General features: G+C 47.9%; 1 protein-coding gene across 1 annotated transcript in view; it reads right to left on the reverse strand.

Moving 5' to 3' along the window:
* Positions 1-25,375, reverse strand: part of LOC140106883 (carbonic anhydrase 9-like) — a 178,607-nt gene that overhangs the window by 26,214 nt on the left and 127,018 nt on the right. The window contains exons 8-9 of the mRNA XM_072131507.1: positions 24,300-24,441; positions 19,170-19,229 (exon numbers count right to left, since the gene is read on the reverse strand). Coding sequence (XP_071987608.1) covers positions 19,170-19,229; positions 24,300-24,441 — 202 coding nt within the window. The remainder of the gene's footprint in view (positions 1-19,169; positions 19,230-24,299; positions 24,442-25,375) is intronic.

Below are 25,375 nucleotides of genomic sequence, written 5' to 3' on the forward strand. Positions count from 1 at the left end.
GAGGCTAGAGCTATCCTGACAGCCGCATGTGATAATAATGGACTGTGCTATTACACCTGGAGGCTAGGGCTATCCTGACAGCTGCATGTGATAATAATGGACTGTGCTATTACACCTGGAGGCTAGGGCTATCCTGACAGCTGCATGTGATAATAATGGCCTGTGCTATTACACCTGGAGGCTAGGGCTATCCTGACAGCCGCATGTGATAATAATGGACTGTGCTATTACACCTGGAGGCTAGGGCTATCCTGACAGCTGCATGTGATAATAATGGACTGTGCTATTACACCTGGAGGCTAGGGCTATCCTGACAGCTGCATGTGATAATAATGGACTGTGCTATTACACCTGGAGGCTAGGGCTATCCTGACAGCTGTATGTGATAATAATGGACTGTGCTATTACACCTGGAGGCTAGGGCTATCCTGACAGCCGCATGTGATAATAATGGCCTGTGCTATTACACCTGGAGGCTAGGGCTATCCTGACAGCCGCATGTGATAATAATGGACTATGCTATTACACCTGGAGGCTAGGGCTATCCTGACAGCTGCATGTGATAATAATGGACTGTTCTATTACACCTGGAGGCTAGGGCTATCCTGACAGCTGCATGTGATAATAATGGCCTGTGCTATTACACCTGGAGGCTAGGGCTATCCTGACAGCCGCATGTGATAATAATGGCCTGTGCTATTACACCTGGAGGCTAGGGCTATCCTGACAGCCGCATGTGATAATAATGGCCTGTGCTATTACACCTGGAGGCTAGGGCTATCCTGACAGCCGCATGTGATAATAATGGCCTGTGCTATTACACCTGGAGGCTAGGGCTATCCTGACAGCTGCATGTGATAATAATGGACTGTTCTATTACACCTGGAGGCTAGGGCTATCCTGACAGCTGCATGTGATAATAATGGCCTGTGCTATTACACCTGGAGGCTAGGGCTATCCTGACAGCTGCATGTGATAATAATGGCCTGTGCTATTACACCTGGAGGCTAGGGCTATCCTGACAGCTGCATGTGATAATAATGGACTGTGCTATTACACCTGGAGGCTAGGGCTATCCTGACAGCCGCATGTGATAATAATGGACTGTGCTATTACACCTGGAGGCTAGGGCTATCCTGACAGCTGCATGTGATAATAATGGACTGTGCTATTACACCTGGAGGCTAGGGCTATCCTGACAGCTGTATGTGATAATAATGGACTGTGCTATTACACCTGGAGGCTAGGGCTATCCTGACAGCCGCATGTGATAATAATGGCCTGTACTATTACACCTGGAGGCTAGGGCTATCCTGACAGCCGCATGTGATAATAATGGACTGTGCTATTACACCTGGAGGCTAGGGCTATCCTGACAGCCGCATGTGATAATAATGGACTGTGCTATTACACCTGGAGGCTAGGGCTATCCTGACAGCTGCATGTGATAATAATGGACTGTGCTATTACACCTGGAGGCTAGGGCTATCCTGACAGCTGCATGTGATAATAATGACCTGTGCTATTACACCTGGAGGCTAGGGCTATCCTGACAGCCGCATGTGATAATAATGGACTGTGCTATTACACCTGGAGGCTAGGGCTATCCTGACAGCTGCATGTGATAATAATGGACTGTGCTATTACACCTGGAGGCTAGGGCTATCCTGACAGCTGCATGTGATAATAATGGACTGTACTATTACACCTGGAGGCTAGGGCTATCCTGACAGCCGCATGTGATAATAATGGACTGTGCTATTACACCTGGAGGCTAGGGCTATCCTGACAGCCGCATGTGATAATAATGGACTGTGCTATTACACCTGGAGGCTAGGGCTATCCTGACAGCTGCATGTGATAATAATGGACTGTGCTATTACACCTGGAGGCTAGGGCTATCCTGACAGCTGCATGTGATAATAATGGACTGTACTATTACACCTGGAGGCTAGGGCTATCCTGACAGCCGCATGTGATAATAATGGACTGTGCTATTACACCTGGAGGCTAGGGCTATCCTGACAGCTGCATGTGATAATAATGGCCTGTGCTATTACACCTGGAGGCTAGGGCTATCCTGACAGCCGCATGTGATAATAATGGACTGTACTATTACACCTGGAGGCTAGGGCTATCCTGACAGCCGCATGTGATAATAATGGCCTGTGCTATTACACCTGGAGGCTAGGGCTATCCTGACAGCTGCATGTGATAATAATGGCCTGTGCTATTACACCTGGAGGCTGGGGCTATCCTGACAGCTGCATGTGATAATAATGGCCTGTGCTATTACACCTGGAGGCTAGGGCTATCCTGACAGCTGCATGTGATAATAATGGACTGTACTATTACACCTGGAGGCTGGGGCTATCCTGACAGCTGCATGTGATAATAATGGACTGTGCTATTACACCTGGAGGCTAGGGCTATCCTGACAGCTGCATGTGATAATAATGGCCTGTGCTATTACACCTGGAGGCTAGGGCTATCCTGACAGCTGCAGGTCATTGCCCCCGGGGGATTCTCTCAGATCCTGTGGGAAACAGACTCAAGTTACTTGTCCTGTAAGTTTGTGTGATAAGATATGGAGGGACCTATTGACTGTACATCATCATGGGATTGGCCAGGACGGTGGTGGGGGTGGGATGATGGGCAATGTGTGTGTATATAAGAGGGTATACAGATCTTTAGTCGGAGCACTTCCTCCCCACCGTCTCTCTGTCCCTTAGTTTACCCTCTATGTGTATTCCCCTGTATTGTACCCTTAATAAATCCCCTATAAAGATCCATTGAATATTGTTGTTAATTTAATATTAACTGGCACCCCAAAACCAAGCAGATTTTACACAAACCTATGGCAAACCTATGGCAAACCTATGGCAAACCCCCCCCCCGGCAAAGCCATAAGGAAAAGTCATTGACATTGTTACCAGAATATCCAGGAGGTCCATTCTTCTATGCACAGACACTGGGGCAGATTTACTTACCCGTCCAGTGGCGATCCAGCGTTATGTTCTCTGACGCAGATTTGGGTTCTGCAGGGATTCTCTAAGGTCGTGCGCCTGATGTCCAGCAGGTGTCGCTGCTGCGCTGAAGTCCGTCGCCTCCTCCGTTCCGGTGCATGTGAGTGCTATTCTTGCGACACAAATACTTTTTAAATTCCGTGGTTTTTCCAAATCCATTGGGTTTTCCGACGGCCACGCCCCCCGATTTCTGTCGCGTGAAAGCCACAATCCGATCACGTGCGCCAAAATCCCAGGGCAATTAGGCACAAATTGGAAATATTCAGGAAACCCGATGAAAATGTGCGACAATAGGGAAACGTTAACTCCCTATTGGATAGAATGTTTGGATACGACCCCCCTCAGATAACGCCACGCCTGTCACGCGTCACCCGGTACCTCTACGTCTCATATCCCGGCAGCGGGACGTTACATTTGTCGGCTCCTGATACATTCCTGATACTTTGGGATCTTTCCTCTCAAATCATTTCTTTCTGTTCGCCTATGACTGTTACAGTTACCAGGCTGCCCGGGGGCGCGGAATATTCACCGTCCTGGCGATCATGTACACGTCACGGTGCGAAGAGCTCATAGTTATCTGATCACAACCCAATATCCCCTTCCATAAAAGTTACAATCGTTACAATCGCGGACCTACAGGCGGACCCACGGGCGGACCTACAGGGCAATCTACAGGCGGACCCACGGGCGGACCTAGAGGGGGATCTACAGGCAGACCCACGGGCGGACCTACAGGGCAATCTACAGGCGAACCCACGGGCGGACCTAGAGGGGGATCTACAGGCAGACCCACGGGCGGACCTACAGGGCAATCTACAGGCGAACCCACGGGCGGACCTAGAGGGGGATCTACAGGCAGACCCACGGGCGGACCTACAGGGGGATCTACAGGCAGACCCACGGGCGGACCTACAGGGGGATCTACAGGCGGACCCACGGGCGGACCTAGAGGGGGATCTACAGGCAGACCCACGGGCGGACCTACAGGGCAATCTACAGGCGAACCCACGGGCGGACCTAGAGGGGGATCTACAGGCAGACCCACGGGCGGACCTACAGGGGGATCTACAGGCAGACCCACGGGCGGACCTACAGGGGGATCTACAGGCGGACCCACGGGCGGACCTAGAGGGGGATCTACAGGCGGACCCACGGGCGGACCTAGAGGGGGATCTACAGGCGGACCCACGGGCGGACCTACAGGGGGATCTACAGGCGGACCTACAGGGGGATCTAAAGGCGGACCCATGGGCGGACCTACAGGGGGATCTACAGGCGGACCCACGGGCGGACCTAGAGGGAGATCTACAGGCAGACCCACGGGCGGACCTAGAGGGGGATCTACAGGCGGACCCACGGGCGGACCTACAGGGGGATCTACAGGAGGACCTAGAGGGGGATCTACAAGCGGACCCACGGGCGGACCTACAGGGGGATCTACAGGCAGGCCCACGGGCGGACCTACAGGGGGATCTACAGGCAGGCCCACGGGCGGACAACGACATTTCATTAACTTTCCGTTTTCCTTCTCTGCTCCAGAAATTCCTTTTTTTAGACAATAATTAATAAGCGACACATAAACCTACAAACTAATCATTACAGAAATCCTCTGCCAGGGAAGACGCTGATCATGTGACATCCCCCCCCCCCCGCCCAAGTATTACTATCCCGTATAACGCTAATAACTCACACGCCCAAGTATTACTATCCCGTATAACGCCAGTACCTCACACGCCCAAGTACTACTATCCCGTATAACGCTCATACCTCACACGCCCAAGTATTACTAGCCCGTATAACGCTCATACCTCACACGCCCAAGTATTACTAGCCCGTATAACGCTCATACCTCACACGCCCAAGTACTACTATCCCGTATAACGCTCATACCTCACACGCCCAAGTATTACTATCCCGTATAACGCTCATACCTCACACGCCCAAGTATTACTATCCCGTATAACGCTCATACCTCACACGCCCAAGTATTACTATCCCGTATAACGCCCATACCTCACACGCCCAAGTATTACTATCCCGTATAACGCCAGTACCTCACACGCCCAAGTATTACTATCCCGTATAACGCTCATACCTCACACGCCCAAGTATTACTATCCCGTATAACGCTCATACCTCACACGCCCAAGTATTACTATCCCGTATAACGCTCATACCTCACACGCCCAAGTATTACTATCCCGTATAACGCCAGTACCTCACACGCCCAAGTATTACTATCCCGTATAACGCTCATACCTCACACGCCCAAGTATTACTATCCCGTATAACGCTCATACCTCACACGCCCAAGTATTACTATCCCGTATAACGCCAGTACCTCACACGCCCAAGTATTACTATCCCGTATAACACCAGTACCTCACACGCCCAAGTATTACTATCCCGTATAACGCTAGTACCTCACACGCCCAAGTATTACTATCCCGTATAACGCTCATACCTCACACGCCCAAGTATTACTATCCCGTATAACGCTAGTACCTCACACGCCCAAGTATTACTATCCCGTATAACGCTCATACCTCACACGCCCAAGTATTACTATCCCGTATAACGCTAGTACCTCACACGCCCAAGTATTACTATCCCGTATAACGCTCATACCTCACACACCCAAGTATTACTATCCCGTATAACGCCAGTACCTCACACGCCCAAGTATTACTATCCCGTATAACGCTAATACCTCACACGCCCAAGTACTACTATCCCGTATAACGCTCATACCTCACACGCCCAAGTATTACTATCCCGTATAACGCTCATACCTCACACGCCCAAGTATTACTATCCCGTATAACGCTCATACCTTACACGCCCAAGTATTACTATCCCGTATAACGCCAGTACCTCACACGCCCAAGTATTACTATCCCGTATAACGCTCATACCTCACACGCCCAAGTATTACTATCCCGTATAACGCCAGTACCTCACACGCCCAAGTATTACTATCCCGTATAACGCTCATACCTCACACGCCCAAGTATTACTATCCCGTATAACGCCAGTACCTCACACGCCCAAGTATTACTATCCCGTATAACACCAGTACCTCACACGCCCAAGTATTACTATCCCGTATAACGCTCATACCTCACACGCCCAAGTATTACTATCCCGTATAACGCTCATACCTCACACGCCCAAGTATTACTATCCCGTATAACGCCAGTACCTCACACGCCCAAGTATTACTATCCCGTATAACGCTCATACCTCACACGCCCAAGTATTACTATCCCGTATAACGCTCATACCTCACACGCCCAAGTATTACTATCCCGTATAACGCCAGTACCTCACACGCCCAAGTATTACTATCCCGTATAACGCTAGTACCTCACACGCCCAAGTATTACTATCCCGTATAACGCCAGTACCTCACACGCCCAAGTATTACTATCCCGTATAACGCTCATACCTCACACGCCCAAGTATTACTATCCCGTATAACGCTAGTACCTCACACGCCCAAGTATTACTATCCCGTATAACGCCAGTACCTCACACGCCCAAGTATTACTATCCCGTATAACGCCAGTACCTCACACGCCCAAGTATTACTATCCCGTATAACGCTCATACCTCACACGCCCAAGTATTACTATCCCGTATAACGCCAGTACCTCACACGCCCAAGTATTACTATCCCGTATAACGCTCATACCTCACACGCCCAAGTATTACTATTCCGTATAACGCCAGTACCTCACACGCCCAAGTATTACTATCCCGTATAACGCCAGTACCTCACACGCCCAAGTATTACTATCCCGTATAACGCTCACACCCCCCACGCCCAAGTATTACTATCCCGTATAACGCTAGTACCTCACACGCCCAAGTATTACTATCCCGTATAACGCTCATACCTCACACGCCCAAGTATTACTATCCCGTATAACGCTCATACCTCACACACCCAAGTATTACTATCCCGTATAACGCTCATACCTCACACACCCAAGTATTACTATCCCGTATAACGCCAGTACCTCACACGCCCAAGTATTACTATCCCGTATAACGCTCATACCTCACACGCCCAAGTATTACTATCCCGTATAACGCTCATACCTCACACGCCCAAGTATTACTATCCCGTATAACGCTCATACCTCACACGCCCAAGTATTACTATCCCGTATAACGCTCATACCTCACACGCCCAAGTATTACTATCCCGTATAACGCCAGTACCTCACACGCCCAAGTATTACTATCCCGTATAACGCTCATACCTCACACGCCCAAGTATTACTATCCCGTATAACGCTCATACCTCACACGCCCAAGAATTACTATCCCGTATAACGCTCATACCTCACACGCCCAAGTATTACTATCCCGTATAACGCTCATACCCCACACGCCCAAGTATTACTATCCCGTATAACGCTCATACCTCACACGCCCAAGTATTACTATCCCGTATAACGCTCATACCTCACACGCCCAAGTATTACTATCCCGTATAACGCTCATACCTCACACGCCCAAGTATTACTATCCCGTATAACGCTCATACCTCACACGCCCAAGTATTACTATCCCGTATAACGCTCATACCTCACACGCCCAAGAATTACTATCCCGTATAACGCTAGTACCTCACACGCCCAAGTATTACTATCCCGTATAACACTCATACCTCACACGCCCAAGTATTACTATCCCGTATAACGCTCACACCTCACACGCCCAAGTATTACTATCCCGTATAACGCTCATACCCCCCACGCCCAAGTATTACTATCCCGTATAACGCCAGTACCTCACACGCCCAAGTATTACTATCCCGTATAACGCCAGTACCTCACACGCCCAAGTATTACTATCCCGTATAACGCTCATACCTCACACGCCCAAGTATTACTATCCCGTATAACGCTCATACCTCACACACCCAAGTATTACTATCCCGTATAACGCTCATACCTCACACACCCAAGTATTACTATCCCGTATAACGCTCACACCTCACACGCCCAAGTATTACTATCCCGTATAACGCCAGTACCTCACACGCCCAAGTATTACTATCCCGTATAACGCCAGTACCTCACACGCCCAAGTATTACTATCCCGTATAACGCTCATACCTCACACACCCAAGTATTACTATCCCGTATAACGCTCATACCTCACACACCCAAGTATTACTATCCCGTATAACGCTCATACCTCACACACCCAAGTATTACTATCCCGTATAACGCTCACACCTCACACGCCCAAGTATTACTATCCCGTATAACGCTCATACCTCACACACCCAAGTATTACTATCCCGTATAACGCTCATACCTCACACACCCAAGTATTACTATCCCGTATAACGCTCATACCTCACACACCCAAGTATTACTATCCCGTATAACGCTCATACCTCACACACCCAAGTATTACTATCCCGTATAACGCTCATACCTCACACACCCAAGTATTACTATCCCGTATAACGCTCATACCTCACACGCCCAAGTATTACCATCCCGTATAACGCTCATACCTCACTCGCCCAAGTATTACTATCCCGTATAACGCTCATACCTCACACGCCCAAGTATTAATATCCCGTATAACGCCAGTACCTCACACGCCCAAGTATTACTATCCCGTATAACGCTCATACCTCACACGGCCAAGTATTACTATCCCTTATAACGCTCATACCTCACACGCCCAAGTATTACTATCCCGTATAACGCTCATACCTCACACGCCCAAGTATTACTATCCCGTATAACACCAGTACCTCACACGCCCAAGTATTACTATCCCGTATAACGCTCATACCTCACACACCCAAGTATTACTATCCCGTATAACGCTCATACTCCCCACGCCCAAGTATTACTATCCCGTATAACGCTCATACCTCACACGCCCAAGTATTACTATCCCGTATAACGCCAGTACCTCACACGCCCAAGTATTACTATCCCGTATAACGCCAGTACCTCACACGCCCAAGTATTACTATCCCGTATAACGCCAGTACCTCACACGCCCAAGTATTACTATCCCGTATAACGCTCATACCTCACACGCCCAAGTATTACTACCCCGTATAACGCTCATACCTCACACGCCCAAGTATTACTATCCCGTATAACGCTCATACCCCCCACGCCCAAGTATTACTATCCCGTATAACGCTCAAACCTCACACGCCCAAGTATTACTATCCTGTATAACGCTCATACCTCACACGCCCAAGTATTACTATCCCGTATAACGCTCATACCTCACACGCCCAAGTATTACTATCCCGTATAACGCTCATACCTCACACACCCAAGTATTACTATCCCGTATAACACCAGTACCTCACACGCCCAAGTATTACTATCCCGTATAACGCTAATACCTCACACGTCCAAGTATTACTATCCCGTATAACGCTCATACCTCACACGCCCAAGTATTACTATCCCGAATAACACCAGTACCTCACACACCCAAGTATTACTATCCCGTATAACACTCATACCTCACACGCCCAAGTATTACTATCCCGTATAACACCAGTACCTCACATGCCCAAGTATTACTATCCCGTATAACGCCAGTACCTCACACGCCCAAGTATTACTATCCCGTATAACGCTCATACCTCACACGCCCAAGTATTATTATCCCGTATAATGCTCATACCTCACACGCCCAAGTATTACTATCCCGTATAACGCTCATACCTCACACGGCCAAGTATTACTATCCCGTATAACGCTCATACCTCACACGCCCAAGTATTACTATCCCGTATAACGCCAGTACCTCACACGCCCAAGTATTACTATCCCGTATAACGCTCATACCTCACACGCCCAAGTATTACTATCCCGTATAACGCTCATACCCCCCACGCCCAAGTATTACTATCCCGTATAACGCTCATACCTCACACGCCCAAGTATTACTATCCCGTATAACGCTCATACCTCACACGCCCAAGTATTACTATCCCGTATAACGCTCATACCTCACACGCCCAAGTATTACTATCCCGTATAACGCTCATACCTCACACGCCCAAGTATTACTATCCCGTATAACGCTCATACCTCACACGCCCAAGTATTACTATCCCGTATAACGCTCATACCTCACACGCCCAAGTATTACTATCCCGTATAACGCTCATACCTCACACGCCCAAGTATTACTATTCCTTATAACGCTCATACCTCACACGCCCAAGTATTACTATCCCGTATAACGCTAGTACCTCACACGCCCAAGTATTACTATCCCGTATAACGCCAGTACCTCACACGCCCAAGTATTACTATCCCGTATAACACTCATACCCCCCACGCCCAAGTATTACTATCCCGTATAACGCTCATACCTCACACACCCAAGTATTACTATCCCGTATAACGCTCATACCCCCCACGCCCAAGTATTACTATCCCGTATAACGCCAGTACCTCACACGCCCAAGTATTACTATCCCGTATAGCGCTCATACCTCACACGCCCAAGTATTACTATCCCGTATAACGCCAGTACTTCACACGCCCAAGTATTACTATCCCGTATAACGCTCATACCTCACACGGCCAAGTATTACTATCCCTTATAACGCTCATACCTCACACGCCCAAGTATTACTATCCCGTATAACGCCAGTACCTCACACGCCCAAGTACTACTATCCCGTATAACACCAGTACCTCACACGCCCAAGTATTACTATCCCGTATAACACTAGTACCTCACACGCCCAAGTATTACTATCCCGTATAACGCTCATACCTCACACGCCCAAGTATTACTATCCCGTATAACACCAGTACCTCACACACCCAAGTATTACTATCCCGTATAACGCTCATACCTCACACGCCCAAGTATTACTATCCCGTATAACGCTCATACCTCACACGCCCAAGTATTACTATCCCGTATAACGCTCATACCTCACACGCCCAAGTATTACTATCCCGTATAACGCCAGTACCTCACACGCCCAAGTATTACTATCCCGTATAACGCTCATACCTCACACGCCCAAGTATTACTATCCCGTATAACGCTCATACCTCACACGCCCAAGTATTACTATCCCGTATAACGCTCATACCTCACACGCCCAAGTATTACTATCCCGTATAACGCTCATACCTCACACGCCCAAGTATTACTATCCCGTATAACACCAGTACCTCACACGCCCAAGTATTACTATCCCGTATAACGCTCATACCTCACACGCCCAAGTATTACTATCCCGTATAACACCAGTACCTCACACACCCAAGTATTACTATCCCGTATAACGCTCATACCTCACACACCCAAGTATTACTATCCCGTATAACGCTCATACCCCCCACGCCCAAGTATTACTATCCCGTTTAACGCTCATACCTCACACGCCCAAGTATTACTATCCCGTATAACGCTCATACCTCACACGCCCAAGTATTACTATCCCGTATAACGCCAGTACCTCACACGCCCAAGTATTACTATCCCGTATAACACCAGTACCTCACACGCCCAAGTATTACTATCCCGTATAACACTCATACCCCCCACGCCCAAGTATTACTATCCCGTATAACGCTCATACCTCACACTCCCAAGTATTACTATCCCGTATAACGCCAGTACCTCACACGCCCAAGTATTACTATCCCGTATAACGCTCATACCTCACACGCCCAAGTATTACTATCCCGTATAACGCCAGTACCTCACACGCCCAAGTATTACTATCCCGTATAACGCTCATACCTCACACGCCCAAGTATTACTATCCCGTATAACGCCAGTACATCACACGCCCAAGTATTACTATCCCGTATAACGCTCATACCTCACACGCCCAAGTATTACTATCCCGTATAACGCTCATACCTCACACGCCCAAGTATTACTATCCCGTATAACGCCAGTACATCACACGCCCAAGTATTACTATCCCGTATAACGCTCATACCTCACACGCCCAAGTATTACTATCCCGTATAACACTCATACCTCACACGCCCAAGTATTACTATCCCGTATAACGCCAGTACCTCACACGCCCAAGTATTACTATCCCGTATAACGCTCATACCTCACACGGCCAAGTATTACTATCCCTTATAACGCTCATACCTCACACGCCCAAGTATTACTATCCCGTATAACGCCAGTACCTCACACGCCCAAGTATTACTATCCCGTATAACACCAGTACCTCACACGCCCAAGTATTACTATCCCGTATAACACTAGTACCTCACACGCCCAAGTATTACTATCCCGTATAACGCTCATACCTCACACGCCCAAGTATTACTATCCCGTATAACACCAGTACCTCACACGCCCAAGTATTACTATCCCGTATAACACTAGTACCTCACACGCCCAAGTATTACTATCCCGTATAACGCTCATACCTCACACACCCAAGTATTACTATCCCGTATAACGCTCATACCCCCCACGCCCAAGTATTACTATCCCGTATAACGCTCATACCTCACACGCCCAAGTATTACTATCCCGTATAACGCCAGTACCTCACACGCCCAAGTATTACTATCCCGTATAACACCAGTACCTCACACGCCCAAGTATTACTATCCCGTATAACGCTCATACCTCACACGCCCAAGTATTACTATCCCGTATAACACCAGTACCTCACACGCCCAAGTATTACTATCCCGTATAACACTAGTACCTCACACGCCCAAGTATTACTATCCCGTATAACGCTCATACCTCACACACCCAAGTATTACTATCCCGTATAACGCTCATACCTCACACGCCCAAGTATTACTATCCCGTATAACGCTCATACCTCACACGCCCAAGTATTACTATCCCGTATAACGCTCATACCTCACACGCCCAAGTATTACTATCCCGTATAACGCTCATACCTCACACGCCCAAGTATTACTATCCCGTATAACGCTCATACCTCACACGCCCAAGTATTACTATCCCGTATAACACCAGTACCTCACACGCCCAAGTATTACTATCCCGTATAACGCTAATACCTCACACGCCCAAGTATTACTATCCCGTATAACGCCAGTACCTCACACGCCCAAGTATTTCTATCCCGTATAACGCTCATACCTCACACGCCCAAGTATTACTATCCCGTATAACGCCAGTACCTCACACGGCCAAGTATTACTATCCCGTATAACACCAGTACCTCACACGCCCAAGTATTACTATCCCGTATAACGCCAGTACCTCACACACCCAAGTATTACTATCCCGTATAACGCTCATACCTCACACGCCCAAGTATTACTATCCCGTATAACGCCAGTACCTCACACACCCAAGTATTACTATCCCGTATAACGCTCATACCTCACACGCCCAAGTATTACTATCCCGTATAACGCTCATACCTCACACGGCCAAGTATTACTATCCCGTATAACACCAGTACCTCACACGCCCAAGTATTACTATCCCGTATAACGCTCATACCTCACACGCCCAAGTATTACTATCCCGTATAACGCTCATACCTCACACGCCCAAGTATTACTATCCCGTATAACGCCAGTACCTCACACGCCCAAGTATTACTATCCCGTATAACGCTCATACCTCACACGCCCAAGTATTACTATCCCGTATAACGCCAGTACCTCACACACCCAAGTATTACTATCCCGTATAACGCTCATACCTCACACGGCCAAGTATTACTATCCCGTATAACACCAGTACCTCACACGCCCAAGTATTACTATCCCGTATAACGCTCATACCTCACACGCCCAAGTATTACTATCCCGTATAACGCTCATACCTCACACGCCCAAGTATTACTATCCCGTATAACGCTAGTACCTCACACGCCCAAGTATTACTATCCCGTATAACGCTCATACCTCACACGCCCAAGTATTACTATCCCTTATAACGCTCATACCCCCCACGCCCAAGTATTACTATCCCGTATAACGCTCATACCTCACACGCCCAAGTATTACTATCCCGTATAACGCTCATACCTCACACGCCCAAGTATTACTATCCCGTATAACGCCAGTACCTCACACGCCCAAGTATTACTATCCCGTATAACGCTCATACCTCACACGCCCAAGTATTACTATCCCGTATAACGCTCATACCTCACACGCCCAAGTATTACTATCCCGTATAACGCTCATACCTCACACGCCCAAGTATTACTATCCCATATAACGCTCATACCTCACACGTCCAAGTATTACTATCCCGTATAACGCTCATACCTCACACGCCCAAGTATTACTATCCCGTATAACCCTCATACCTCACACGCCCAAGTATTACTATCCCGTACAACGCCAGCACCTCACACGCCCAAGTATTACTATCCCGTATAACGCTCATACCCCACACGTCCAAGTATTACTATCCCGTATAACGCCAGTACCTCACACGCCCAAGTATTACTATCCCGTATAACGCTCATACCCCCCACACCCAAGTATTACTATCCCGTATAACGCTCATACCTCACACGCCCAAGTATTACTATCCCGTATAACGCTCATACCCCCCACGCCCAAGTATTACTATCCCGTATAACGCTCATACCTCACACGCCCAAGTATTACTATCCCGTATAACGCCAGCACCTCACACGCCCAAGTATTACTATCCCGTATAACGCTCATACCCCACACGCCCAAGTATTACTATCCCGTATAACGCTCATACCTCACACGCCCAAGTATTACTATCCCGTATAACGCTCATACCTCACACGCCCAAGTATTACTATCCCGTATAACCCTCATACCTCACACGCCCAAGTATTACTATCCCGTATAACGCCAGCACCTCACACGCCCAAGTATTACTATCCCGTATAACGCTCATACCCCACACGCCCAAGTATTACTATCCCGTATAACGCCAGTACCTCACACGCCCAAGTATTACTATCCCGTATAACGCTCATACCCCCCACGCCCAAGTATTACTATCCCGTATAACGCTCATACCTCACACGCCCAAGTATTACTATCCCGTATAACGCTCATACCCCCCACGCCCAAGTATTACTATCCCGTATAACGCTCATACCTCACACGCCCAAGTATTACTATCCCGTATAACGCTAGTACCTCACACGCCCAAGTATTACTATCCCGTATAACGCTCATACCCCACACGCCCAAGTATTACTATCCCGTATAACGCTCATACCTCACACGCCCAAGTATTACTATCCCGTATAACGCTCATACCTCACACGCCCAAGTATTACTATCCCGTATAACGCTCATACCTCACACGCCCAAGTATTACTATCCCGTATAACACTCATACCTCACACGCCCAAGTATTACTATCCCGTATAACGCCAGTACCTCACACGCCCAAGTATTACCATCCCGTATAACGCCAGTACCTCACACACCCAAGTATTACTATCCCGTATAACGCTCATACCCCCCACGCCCAAGTATTACTATCCCGTATAACGCTCATACCTCACACGCCCAAGTATTACTATCCCGTATAACGCCAGTACCTCACACGCCCAAGTATTACTATCCCGTATAACGCTCATACCTCACACGCCCAAGTATTACTATCCCGTATAACGCTCATACCTCACACGCTCTGTATGAACTATCACTAAGCATCGCTAAGATATGAAACGCGTCAAATTCTTCTATTTTTCTCATATGTTATTAACAGAATGAAAGAAAATTTGCTTTTAACTGGATTATGGGATGGATTTGGCCGACCGCACCTTCCTCTTCTCTATGATGTCTGAAAGTCCCTGGACTGCGGAAATGTCACCAGCAGCAAGAAGAATCAGAGATAGCGATAGCAGCCGGGACAGAGTCAGAGATAGCGATAGCAGCCGGGACAGAGTCAGAGATAGCGATAGCAGCCGGGACAGAGTCAGAGATAGCGATAGCAGCCGGGACAGAGTCAGAGATAGCGATAGCAGCCAGGAGAATCAGAGATAGCGATAGCAGCCAGGAGAGTCAGAGATAGCGATAGCAGCCAGGAGAGTCAGAGATAGCGATAGCAGCCAGGAGAGTCAGAGATAGCGATAGCAGCCAGGAGAGTCAGAGATAGCGATAGCAGCCAGGAGAGTCAGAGATAGCGATAGCAGCCAGGAGAGTCAGAGATAGCGATAGCAGCCAGGAGAGTCAGAGATAGCGATAGCAGCCAGGAGAGTCAGAGATAGCGATAGCAGCCAGGAGAGTCAGAGATAGCGATAGCAGCCAGGAGAGTCAGAGATAGCGATAGCAGCCAGGAGAGTCAGAGATAGCGATAGCAGCCAGGAGAGTCAGAGATAGCGATAGCAGCCAGGAGAGTCAGAGATAGCGATAGCAGCCAGGAGAGTCAGAGATAGCGATAGCAGCCAGGAGAGTCAGAGATAGCGATAGCAGCCAGGAGAGTCAGAGATAGCGATAGCAGCCAGGAGAGTCAGAGATAGCGATAGCAGCCAGGAGAGTCAGAGATAGCGATAGCAGCCAGGAGAGTCAGAGATAGCGATAGCAGCCAGGAGAATCAGAGATAGCGATAGCAGCCAGGAGAATCAGAGATAGCGATAGCAGCCAGGAGAGTCAGAGATAGTGATAGCAGCCAGGAGAATCAGAGATAGTGATAGCAGCCAGGAGAGTCAGAGATAGTGATAGCAGCCAGGAGAGTCAGAGATAGCGATAGCAGCCAGGAGAATCAGAGATAGTGATAGCAGCCAGGAGAGTCAGAGATAGTGATAGCAGCCAGGAGAGTCAGAGATAGCGATAGCAGCCAGGAGAGTCAGAGATAGCGATAGCAGCCAGGAGAATCAGAGATAGCGATAGCAGCCAGGAGAATCAGAGATAGTGATAGCAGCCAGGAGAGTCAGAGATAGTGATAGCAGCCAGGAGAATCAGAGATAGTGATAGCAGCCAGGAGAGTCAGAGATAGTGATAGCAGCCAGGAGAGTCAGAGATAGCGATAGCAGCCAGGAGAGTCAGAGATAGCGATAGCAGCCAGGAGAGTCAGAGATAGCGATAGCAGCCAGGAGAGTCAGAGATAGCGATAGCAGCCAGGAGAGTCAGAGATAGCGATAGCAGCCAGGAGAGTCAGAGATAGCGATAGCAGCCAGGAGAGTCAGAGATAGCGATAGCAGCCAGGAGAATCAGAGATAGCGATAGCAGCCAGGAGAATCAGAGATAGTGATAGCAGCCAGGAGAGTCAGAGATAGTGATAGCAGCCAGGAGAATCAGAGATAGTGATAGCAGCCAGGGGAGTCAGAGATAGTGATAGCAGCCAGGAGAATCAGAGATAGTGATAGCAGCCAGGGGAGTCAGAGATAGTGATAGCAGCCAGGAGAATCAGAGATAGTGATAGCAGCCAGGAGAGTCAGAGATAGCGATAGCAGCCAGGAGAGTCAGAGATAGCGATAGCAGCCAGGGGAGTCAGAGATAGTGATAGCCGGTGAGAGGAGGATAGTGAATGCGGCGGATCCTCGTGAGTGTAAGGTAAGTACGAGCAGAGACCATTAGATGTGAGGGCAGAAGAGAGGGTGATACAGGTAAGTCGTTAGTAGGTGATGGATTATTGGGGTCATGGGGGGAGGTGATACAGGTAAGTCGTTAGTAGGTGATGGAATATTGGGGTCATGGGGGAAGGTGATACAGGTAAGTCGTTAGTAGGTGATGGATTATTGGGGTCATGGGGGAGGTGATACAGGTAAGTCGTTAGTAGGTGATGGAATATTGGGGTCATGGGGGGAGGTGATACAGGCAAGTCGTTAGTAGGTGATGGAATATTGGGGTCATGGGGGAAGGTGATACAGGTAAGTCGTTAGTAGGTGATGGATTATTGGGGTCATGGGGGAAGGTGATACAGGTAAGTCGTTAGTAGGTGATGGATTATTGGGGTCATGGGGGAAGGTGATACAGGTAAGTCGTTAGTAGGTGATGGATTATTGGGGTCATGGGGGGAGGTGATACAGGTAAGTCGTTAGTAGGTGATGGATTATTGGGGTCATGGGGGAAGGTGATACAGGTAAGTCGTTAGTAGGTGATGGATTATTGGGGTCATGGGGGGAGGCGATACAGGTAAGTCGTTAGTAGGTGATGGATTATTGGGGTCATGGGGGGAGGTGATACAGGTAAGTCGTTAGTAGGTGATGGATTATTGGGGTCATGGGGGAAGGTGATACAGGTAAGTCGTTAGTAGGTGATGGATTATTGGGGTCATGGGGGAAGGTGATACAGGTAAGTCGTTAGTAGGTGATGGATTATTGGGGTCATGGGGGGAGGTGATACAGGTAAGTCGTTAGTAGGTGATGGATTATTGGGGTCATGGGGGAAGGTGATACAGGTAAGTCGTTAGTAGGTGATGGATTATTGGGGTCATGGGGGGAGGCGATACAGGTAAGTCGTTAGTAGGTGATGGATTATTGGGGTCATGGGGGGAGGCGATACAGGTAAGTCGTTAGTAGGTGATGGATTATTGGGGTCATGGGGGAAGGTGATACAGGTAAGTCGTTAGTAGGTGATGGATTATTGGGGTCATGGGGGAGGTGATACAGGTAAGTCGTTAGTAGGTGATGGATTATTGGGGTCATGGGGGGAGGTGATACAGGTAAGTCGTTAGTAGGTGATGGATTATTGGGGTCATGGGGGAGGTGATACAGGTAAGTCGTTAGTAGGTGATGGATTATTGGGGTCATGGGGGAAGGTGATACAGGTAAGTCGTTAGTAGGTGATGGATTATTGGGGTCATGGGGGAAGGTGATACAGGTAAGTCGTTAGTAGGTGATGGATTATTGGGGTCATGGGGGAGGTGATACAGGTAAGTCGTTAGTAGGTGATGGATTATTGGGGTCATGGGGGGAGGCGATACAGGTAAGTCGTTAGTAGGTGATGGATTATTGGGGTCATGGGGGAGGTGATACAGGTAAGTCGTTAGTAGGTGATGGATTATTGGGGTCATGGGGGGAGGTGATACAGGTAAGTCGTTAGTAGGTGATGGATTATTGGGGTCATGAGGGGAGGTGATTGTTATTAATGGACAGAAGTGACAAAGGTGAAGACACTAAAGCCAAAGCTTCCTGGGACCGGACACAGAGGAGACTGGACCTGGGGACACAACGGGTCGGACCGGTACCTGTCTCAGAATGTGACGAGGGATCATCAGACTCAGGTGTGGACACGGACGGAGGAGGAGCTATAAATGCAAAGAAGTTTATAATTATCGGTATTTTATTTTCATAACTTTAACAGAACAAATTGTACTGCTGTACAGTGCACTGCCTCTATATACTGCACAGAGCTGTATTATCTGCTGTACAGTGCACTGCCTCTATATACTACACACCCTGTATTATCTGCTGTACAGTGCACTGCCTCTATATACTACACAGCCCTGTATTATCTGCTGTACAGTGCACTGCCTCTATATACTACACAGCCCTGTATTATCTGCTGTACAGCGCACTGCCTCTATATACTACACACCCTGTATTATCTGCTGTACAGTGCACTGCCTCTATATACTACACACCCTGTATTATCTGCTGTACAGTGCACCGTCTCTATATACTACACACCCTGTATTATCTGCTGTACAGCGCACTGCCTCTATATACTACACACCCTGTATTATCTGCTGTACAGTGCACTGCCTCTATATACTACACACCCTGTATTATCTGCTGCACAGTGCACTGCCTCTATATACTACACACCCTGTATTATCTGCTGTACAGTGCACTGCCTCTATATACTACACACCCTGTATTATCTGCTGTACAGTGCACTGCCTCTATATACTACACACCCTGTATTATCTGCTGTACAGTGCACTGCCTCTATATACTACACACCCTGTATTATCTGCTGTACAGTGCACTGCCTCTATATACTACACACCCTGTATTATCTGCTGTACAGCGCACTGCCTCTATATACTACACACCCTGTATTATCTGCTGTACAGCGCACTGCCTCTATATACTACACAGCCTGTATTATCTGCTGTACAGTGCACTGCCTCTATATACTACACACCCTGTATTATCTGCTGTACAGTGCACTGCCTCTATATACTACACAGCCCTGTATTATCTGCTGTACAGTGCACTGCCTCTATATACTACACAGAGCTGTATTATCTGCTGTACAGTGCACTGCCTCTATATACTACACAGCCCTGTATTATCTGCTGTACAGTGCACTGCCTCTATATACTACACACCCTGTATTATCTGCTGTACAGCGCACTGCCTCTATATACTACACACCCTGTATTATCTGCTGTACAGCGCACTGCCTCTATATACTACACACCCTGTATTATCTGCTGTACAGTGCACTGCCTCTATATACTACACACCCTGTATTATCTGCTGTACAGTGCACTGCCTCTATATACTACACAGAGCTGTATTATCTGCTGTACAGTGCACTGCCTCTATATACTACACAGCCCTGTATTATCTGCTGTACAGTGCACTGCCTCTATATACTGCACAGAGCTGTATTATCTGCTGTACAGTGCACTGCCTCTATATACTACACAGCCCTGTATTATCTGCTGTACAGTGCACTGCCTCTATATACTACACAGCCTGTATTATCTGCTGTACGGTGCACTGTCTCTATATACTACACACCCTGTATTATCTGCTGTACAGTGCACTGCCTCTATATACTACACACCCTGTATTATCTGCTGTACAGTGCACTGCCTCTATATACTACACAGCCCTGTATTATCTGCTGTACAGTGCACTGCCTCTATATACTACACACCCTGTATTATCTGCTGTACAGTGCACTGCCTCTATATACTACACACCCTGTATTATCTGCTGTACAGTGCACTGCCTCTATATACTACACACCCTGTATTATCTGCTGTACAGTGCACTGCCTCTATATACTACACACCCTGTATTATCTGCTGTACAGTGCACTGCCTCTATATACTACACAGCCCTGTATTATCTGCTGTACAGTGCACTGCCTCTATATACTACACACCCTGTATTATCTGCTGTACAGTGCACTGCCTCTATATACTACACACCCTGTATTATCTGCTGTACAGTGCACTGCCTCTATATACTACACACCCTGTATTATCTGCTGTACAGCGCACTGCCTCTATATACTACACACCCTGTATTATCTGCTGTACAGTGCACTGCCTCTATATACTACACAGCCCTGTATTATCTGCTGTACAGTGCACTGCCTCTATATACTACACACCCTGTATTATCTGCTGTACAGTGCACTGCCTCTATATACTACACACCCTGTATTATCTGCTGTACAGTGCACTGCCTCTATATACTGCACAGAGCTGTATTATCTGCTGTACAGTGCACTGCCTCTATATACTACACAGCCCTGTATTATCTGCTGTACAGTGCACTGCCTCTATATACTACACAGCCCTGTATTATCTGCTGTACAGTGCACTGCCTCTATATACTGCACAGAGCTGTATTATCTGCTGTACAGTGCACTGCCTCTATATACTACACAGCCTGTATTATCTGCTGTACAGTGCACTGCCTCTATATACTGCACACCCTGTATTATCTGCTGTACAGTGCACTGCCTCTATATACTACACAGCCCTGTATTATCTGCTGTACAGTGCACTGCCTCTATATACTGCACAGAGCTGTATTATCTGCTGTACAGTGCACTGCCTCTATATACTACACAGCCCTGTATTATCTGCTGTACAGCGCACTGCCTCTATATACTACACAGCCTGTATTATCTGCTGTACAGTGCACTGCCTCTATATACTGCACAGCCCTGTATTATCTGCTGTACAGTGCACTGCCTCTATATACTGCACAGAGCTGTATTATCTGCTGTACAGTGCACTGCCTCTATATACTACACACCCTGTATTATCTGCTGTACAGTGCACTGCCTCTATATACTACACAGCCCTGTATTATCTGCTGTACAGCGCACTGCCTCTATATACTACACAGCCCTGTATTATCTGCTATACAGTGCACTGCCTCTATATACTACACACCCTGTATTATCTGCTGTACAGCGCACTGCCTCTATATACTACACAGCCCTGTATTATCTGCTGTACAGCGCACTGCCTCTATATACTACACAGCCCTGTATTATCTGCTATACAGCGCACTGCCTCTATATACTACACACCCTGTATTATCTGCTGTACAGCGCACTGCCTCTATATACTACACAGCCCTGTATTATCTGCTGTACAGCGCACTGCCTCTATATACTACACAGCCCTGTATTATCTGCTGTACAGTGCACTGCCTCTATATACTACACACCCTGTATTATCTGCTGTACAGCGCACTGCCTCTATATACTACACACCCTGTATTATCTGCTGTACAGCGCACTGCCTCTATATACTACACACCCTGTATTATCTGCTGTACAGCGCACTGCCTCTATATACTACACACCCTGTATTATCTGCTGTACAGCGCACTGCCTCTATATACTACACAGCCCTGTATTATCTGCTGTACAGTGCACTGCCTCTATATACTACACACCCTGTATTATCTGCTGTACAGTGCACTGCCTCTATATACTACACAGCCCTGTATTATCTGCTGTACAGTGCACTGCCTCTATATACTACACACCCTGTATTATCTGCTGTACAGCGCACTGCCTCTATATACTACACAGCCTGTATTATCTGCTGTACAGTGCACTGCCTCTATATACTACACACCCTGTATTATCTGCTGTACAGCGCACTGCCTCTATATACTACACAGCCTGTATTATCTGCTGTACAGTGCACTGCCTCTATATACTACACACCCTGTATTATCTGCTGTACAGTGCACTGCCTCTATATACTGCACAGAGCTGTATTATCTGCTGTACAGTGCACTGCCTCTATATACTACACACCCTGTATTATCTGCTGTACAGTGCACTGCCTCTATATACTACACACCCTGTATTATCTGCTGTACAGTGCACTGCCTCTATATACTACACACCCTGTATTATCTGCTGTACAGTGCACTGCCTCTATATACTACACAGCCCTGTATTATCTGCTGTACAGTGCACTGCCTCTATATACTACACACCCTGTATTATCTGCTGTACAGTGCACTGCCTCTATATACTACACACCCTGTATTATCTGCTGTGCAGTGCACTGCCTCTATATACTACACAGCCCTGTATTATCTGCTGTACAGTGCACTGCCTTTATATACTACACACCCTGTATTATCTGCTGTACAGTGCACTGCCTCTATATACTACACACCCTGTATTATCTGCTGTACAGTGCACTGCCTCTATATACTACACACCCTGTATTATCTGCTGTACAGTGCACTGCCTCTATATACTACACACCCTGTATTATCTGCTGTACAGTGCACTGCCTCTATATACTACACACCCTGTATTATCTGCTGTACAGTGCACTGCCTCTATATACTACACACCCTGTATTATCTGCTGTACAGTGCACTGCCTCTATATACTACACACCCTGTATTATCTGCTGTACAGTGCACTGTCTCTATATACTGCACAGCCCTGTATTATCTGCTGTACAGTGCACTGCCTCTATATACTACACACCCTGTATTATCTGCTGTACAGCGCACTGCCTCTATATACTACACACCCTGTATTATCTGCTGTACAGCGCACTGCCTCTATATACTACACACCCTGTATTATCTGCTGTACAGTGCACTGCCTCTATATACTACACAGCCCTGTATTATCTGCTGTACAGTGCACTGCCTCTATATACTACACACCCTGTATTATCTGCTGTACAGCGCACTGCCTCTATATACTACACACCCTGTATTATCTGCTGTACAGTGCACTGCCTCTATATACTACACACCCTGTATTATCTGCTGTACAGTGCACTGCCTCTATATACTGCACAGAGCTGTATTATCTGCTGTACAGCGCACTGCCTCTATATACTACACAGCCCTGTATTATCTGCTGTACAGTGCACTGCCTCTATATACTACACAGCCCTGTATTATCTGCTGTACAGTGCACTGCCTCTATATACTACACAGAGCTGTATTGCCCCTCTCCATGCGTCACATTGGAGTTTGTGTTGTGATCTACCTTAAATTAGTTTTTTGCTGAATATAGAATTTTTATGCTAAATAATAGGGGGTGGAGTCAGGGGGTGGAGTCAGACAACCATTGTCCAGCATGGCAGGCTTCTGACTACCCCCAGGGGGCACTATTGGATATCACCTACCTGGCCCGGCCGCCTTCCTGCCTCCCACTGGGGCTCTGAAGCTGGATAGCACCACACGTCCATGAAGAGGCTGCGGATCTCTGAAGTTCATCTGCAGGATGTGGTCGTGATCATGGTGGATGGTGTCCTCTAGTATGGCCAACTACAAGACAACACCGGATAAGCTCATCACTGACCCGAAAAATCAATCTGTGACTATTCCACAGGAACGTCTAGTGGTGGCCACAGAGAGGAGCCGCCTGTGAAGGATCATACGTGGGCGAGAATTATGGGGGCTCTGGACGCTGTGGGAGTCACATAACCCTCATGTCCTTCCACCGGGATCTGACCTGATGGCCTGGGGGCAGCCGATCTCCCCGGCACCTGAGTAGCTGGCTTTAGCGGGGCCCAGTGCAGGACTCGTCACGGTCATCGGCTCCAGGTGGAACAGACCTTGTCCACGCCGAGCAGAAGCCGCAGTAATCGGAAGTAGTTTACCCTGGGACACTCACAGTATAGGCATCTATTAGCAATCCCCAGTAGATGGCATTGGTGAGGCTCACGAGCTTAGTGGCAGCCAGGGATCAAGGTCATCATAAAACATGAGACATCATTGGTCAATATGTAAACTCGCACATAGCATTAGCAACTATAGCCAGAAGGTGGCAAACATACTAAGGGCTTAGAATATATCATTAACCCCTTAGTGACCCAGCTCATTCACACCTTGATGACCAAGGCCTATTTTACAAAATCAGCAGGTGTCATTTTATCCTGGGGCACTACATGGCATTATGGGGGCACTGCTGGTGTCTCAGGAGCCTGGTCCAGGGTGAGGGGCACTACATGGCATTATGGGGGCACTGCTGATGTCTCAGGAGCCCAGTCCAGGGTGGGGGGCACTACATGTCATTATGGGGGCACTGCTGGTGTCTCAGGAGCCCAGTCCAGGGTGAGGGGCACTACATGGCATTATGGGGGCATTGCTGGTGTCTCAGGAGCCTGGTCCAGGGTGAGGGGCACTACATGTCATTATGGGGGCACTGCTGGTGTCTCAGGAGCCCAGTCCAGGGTGAGGGGCACTACATGGCATAATG

This window comes from Engystomops pustulosus, unplaced genomic scaffold, assembly GCF_040894005.1.
Source record: "Engystomops pustulosus unplaced genomic scaffold, aEngPut4.maternal MAT_SCAFFOLD_59, whole genome shotgun sequence".
NCBI classification, from domain to species: domain Eukaryota; kingdom Metazoa; phylum Chordata; class Amphibia; order Anura; family Leptodactylidae; genus Engystomops; species Engystomops pustulosus.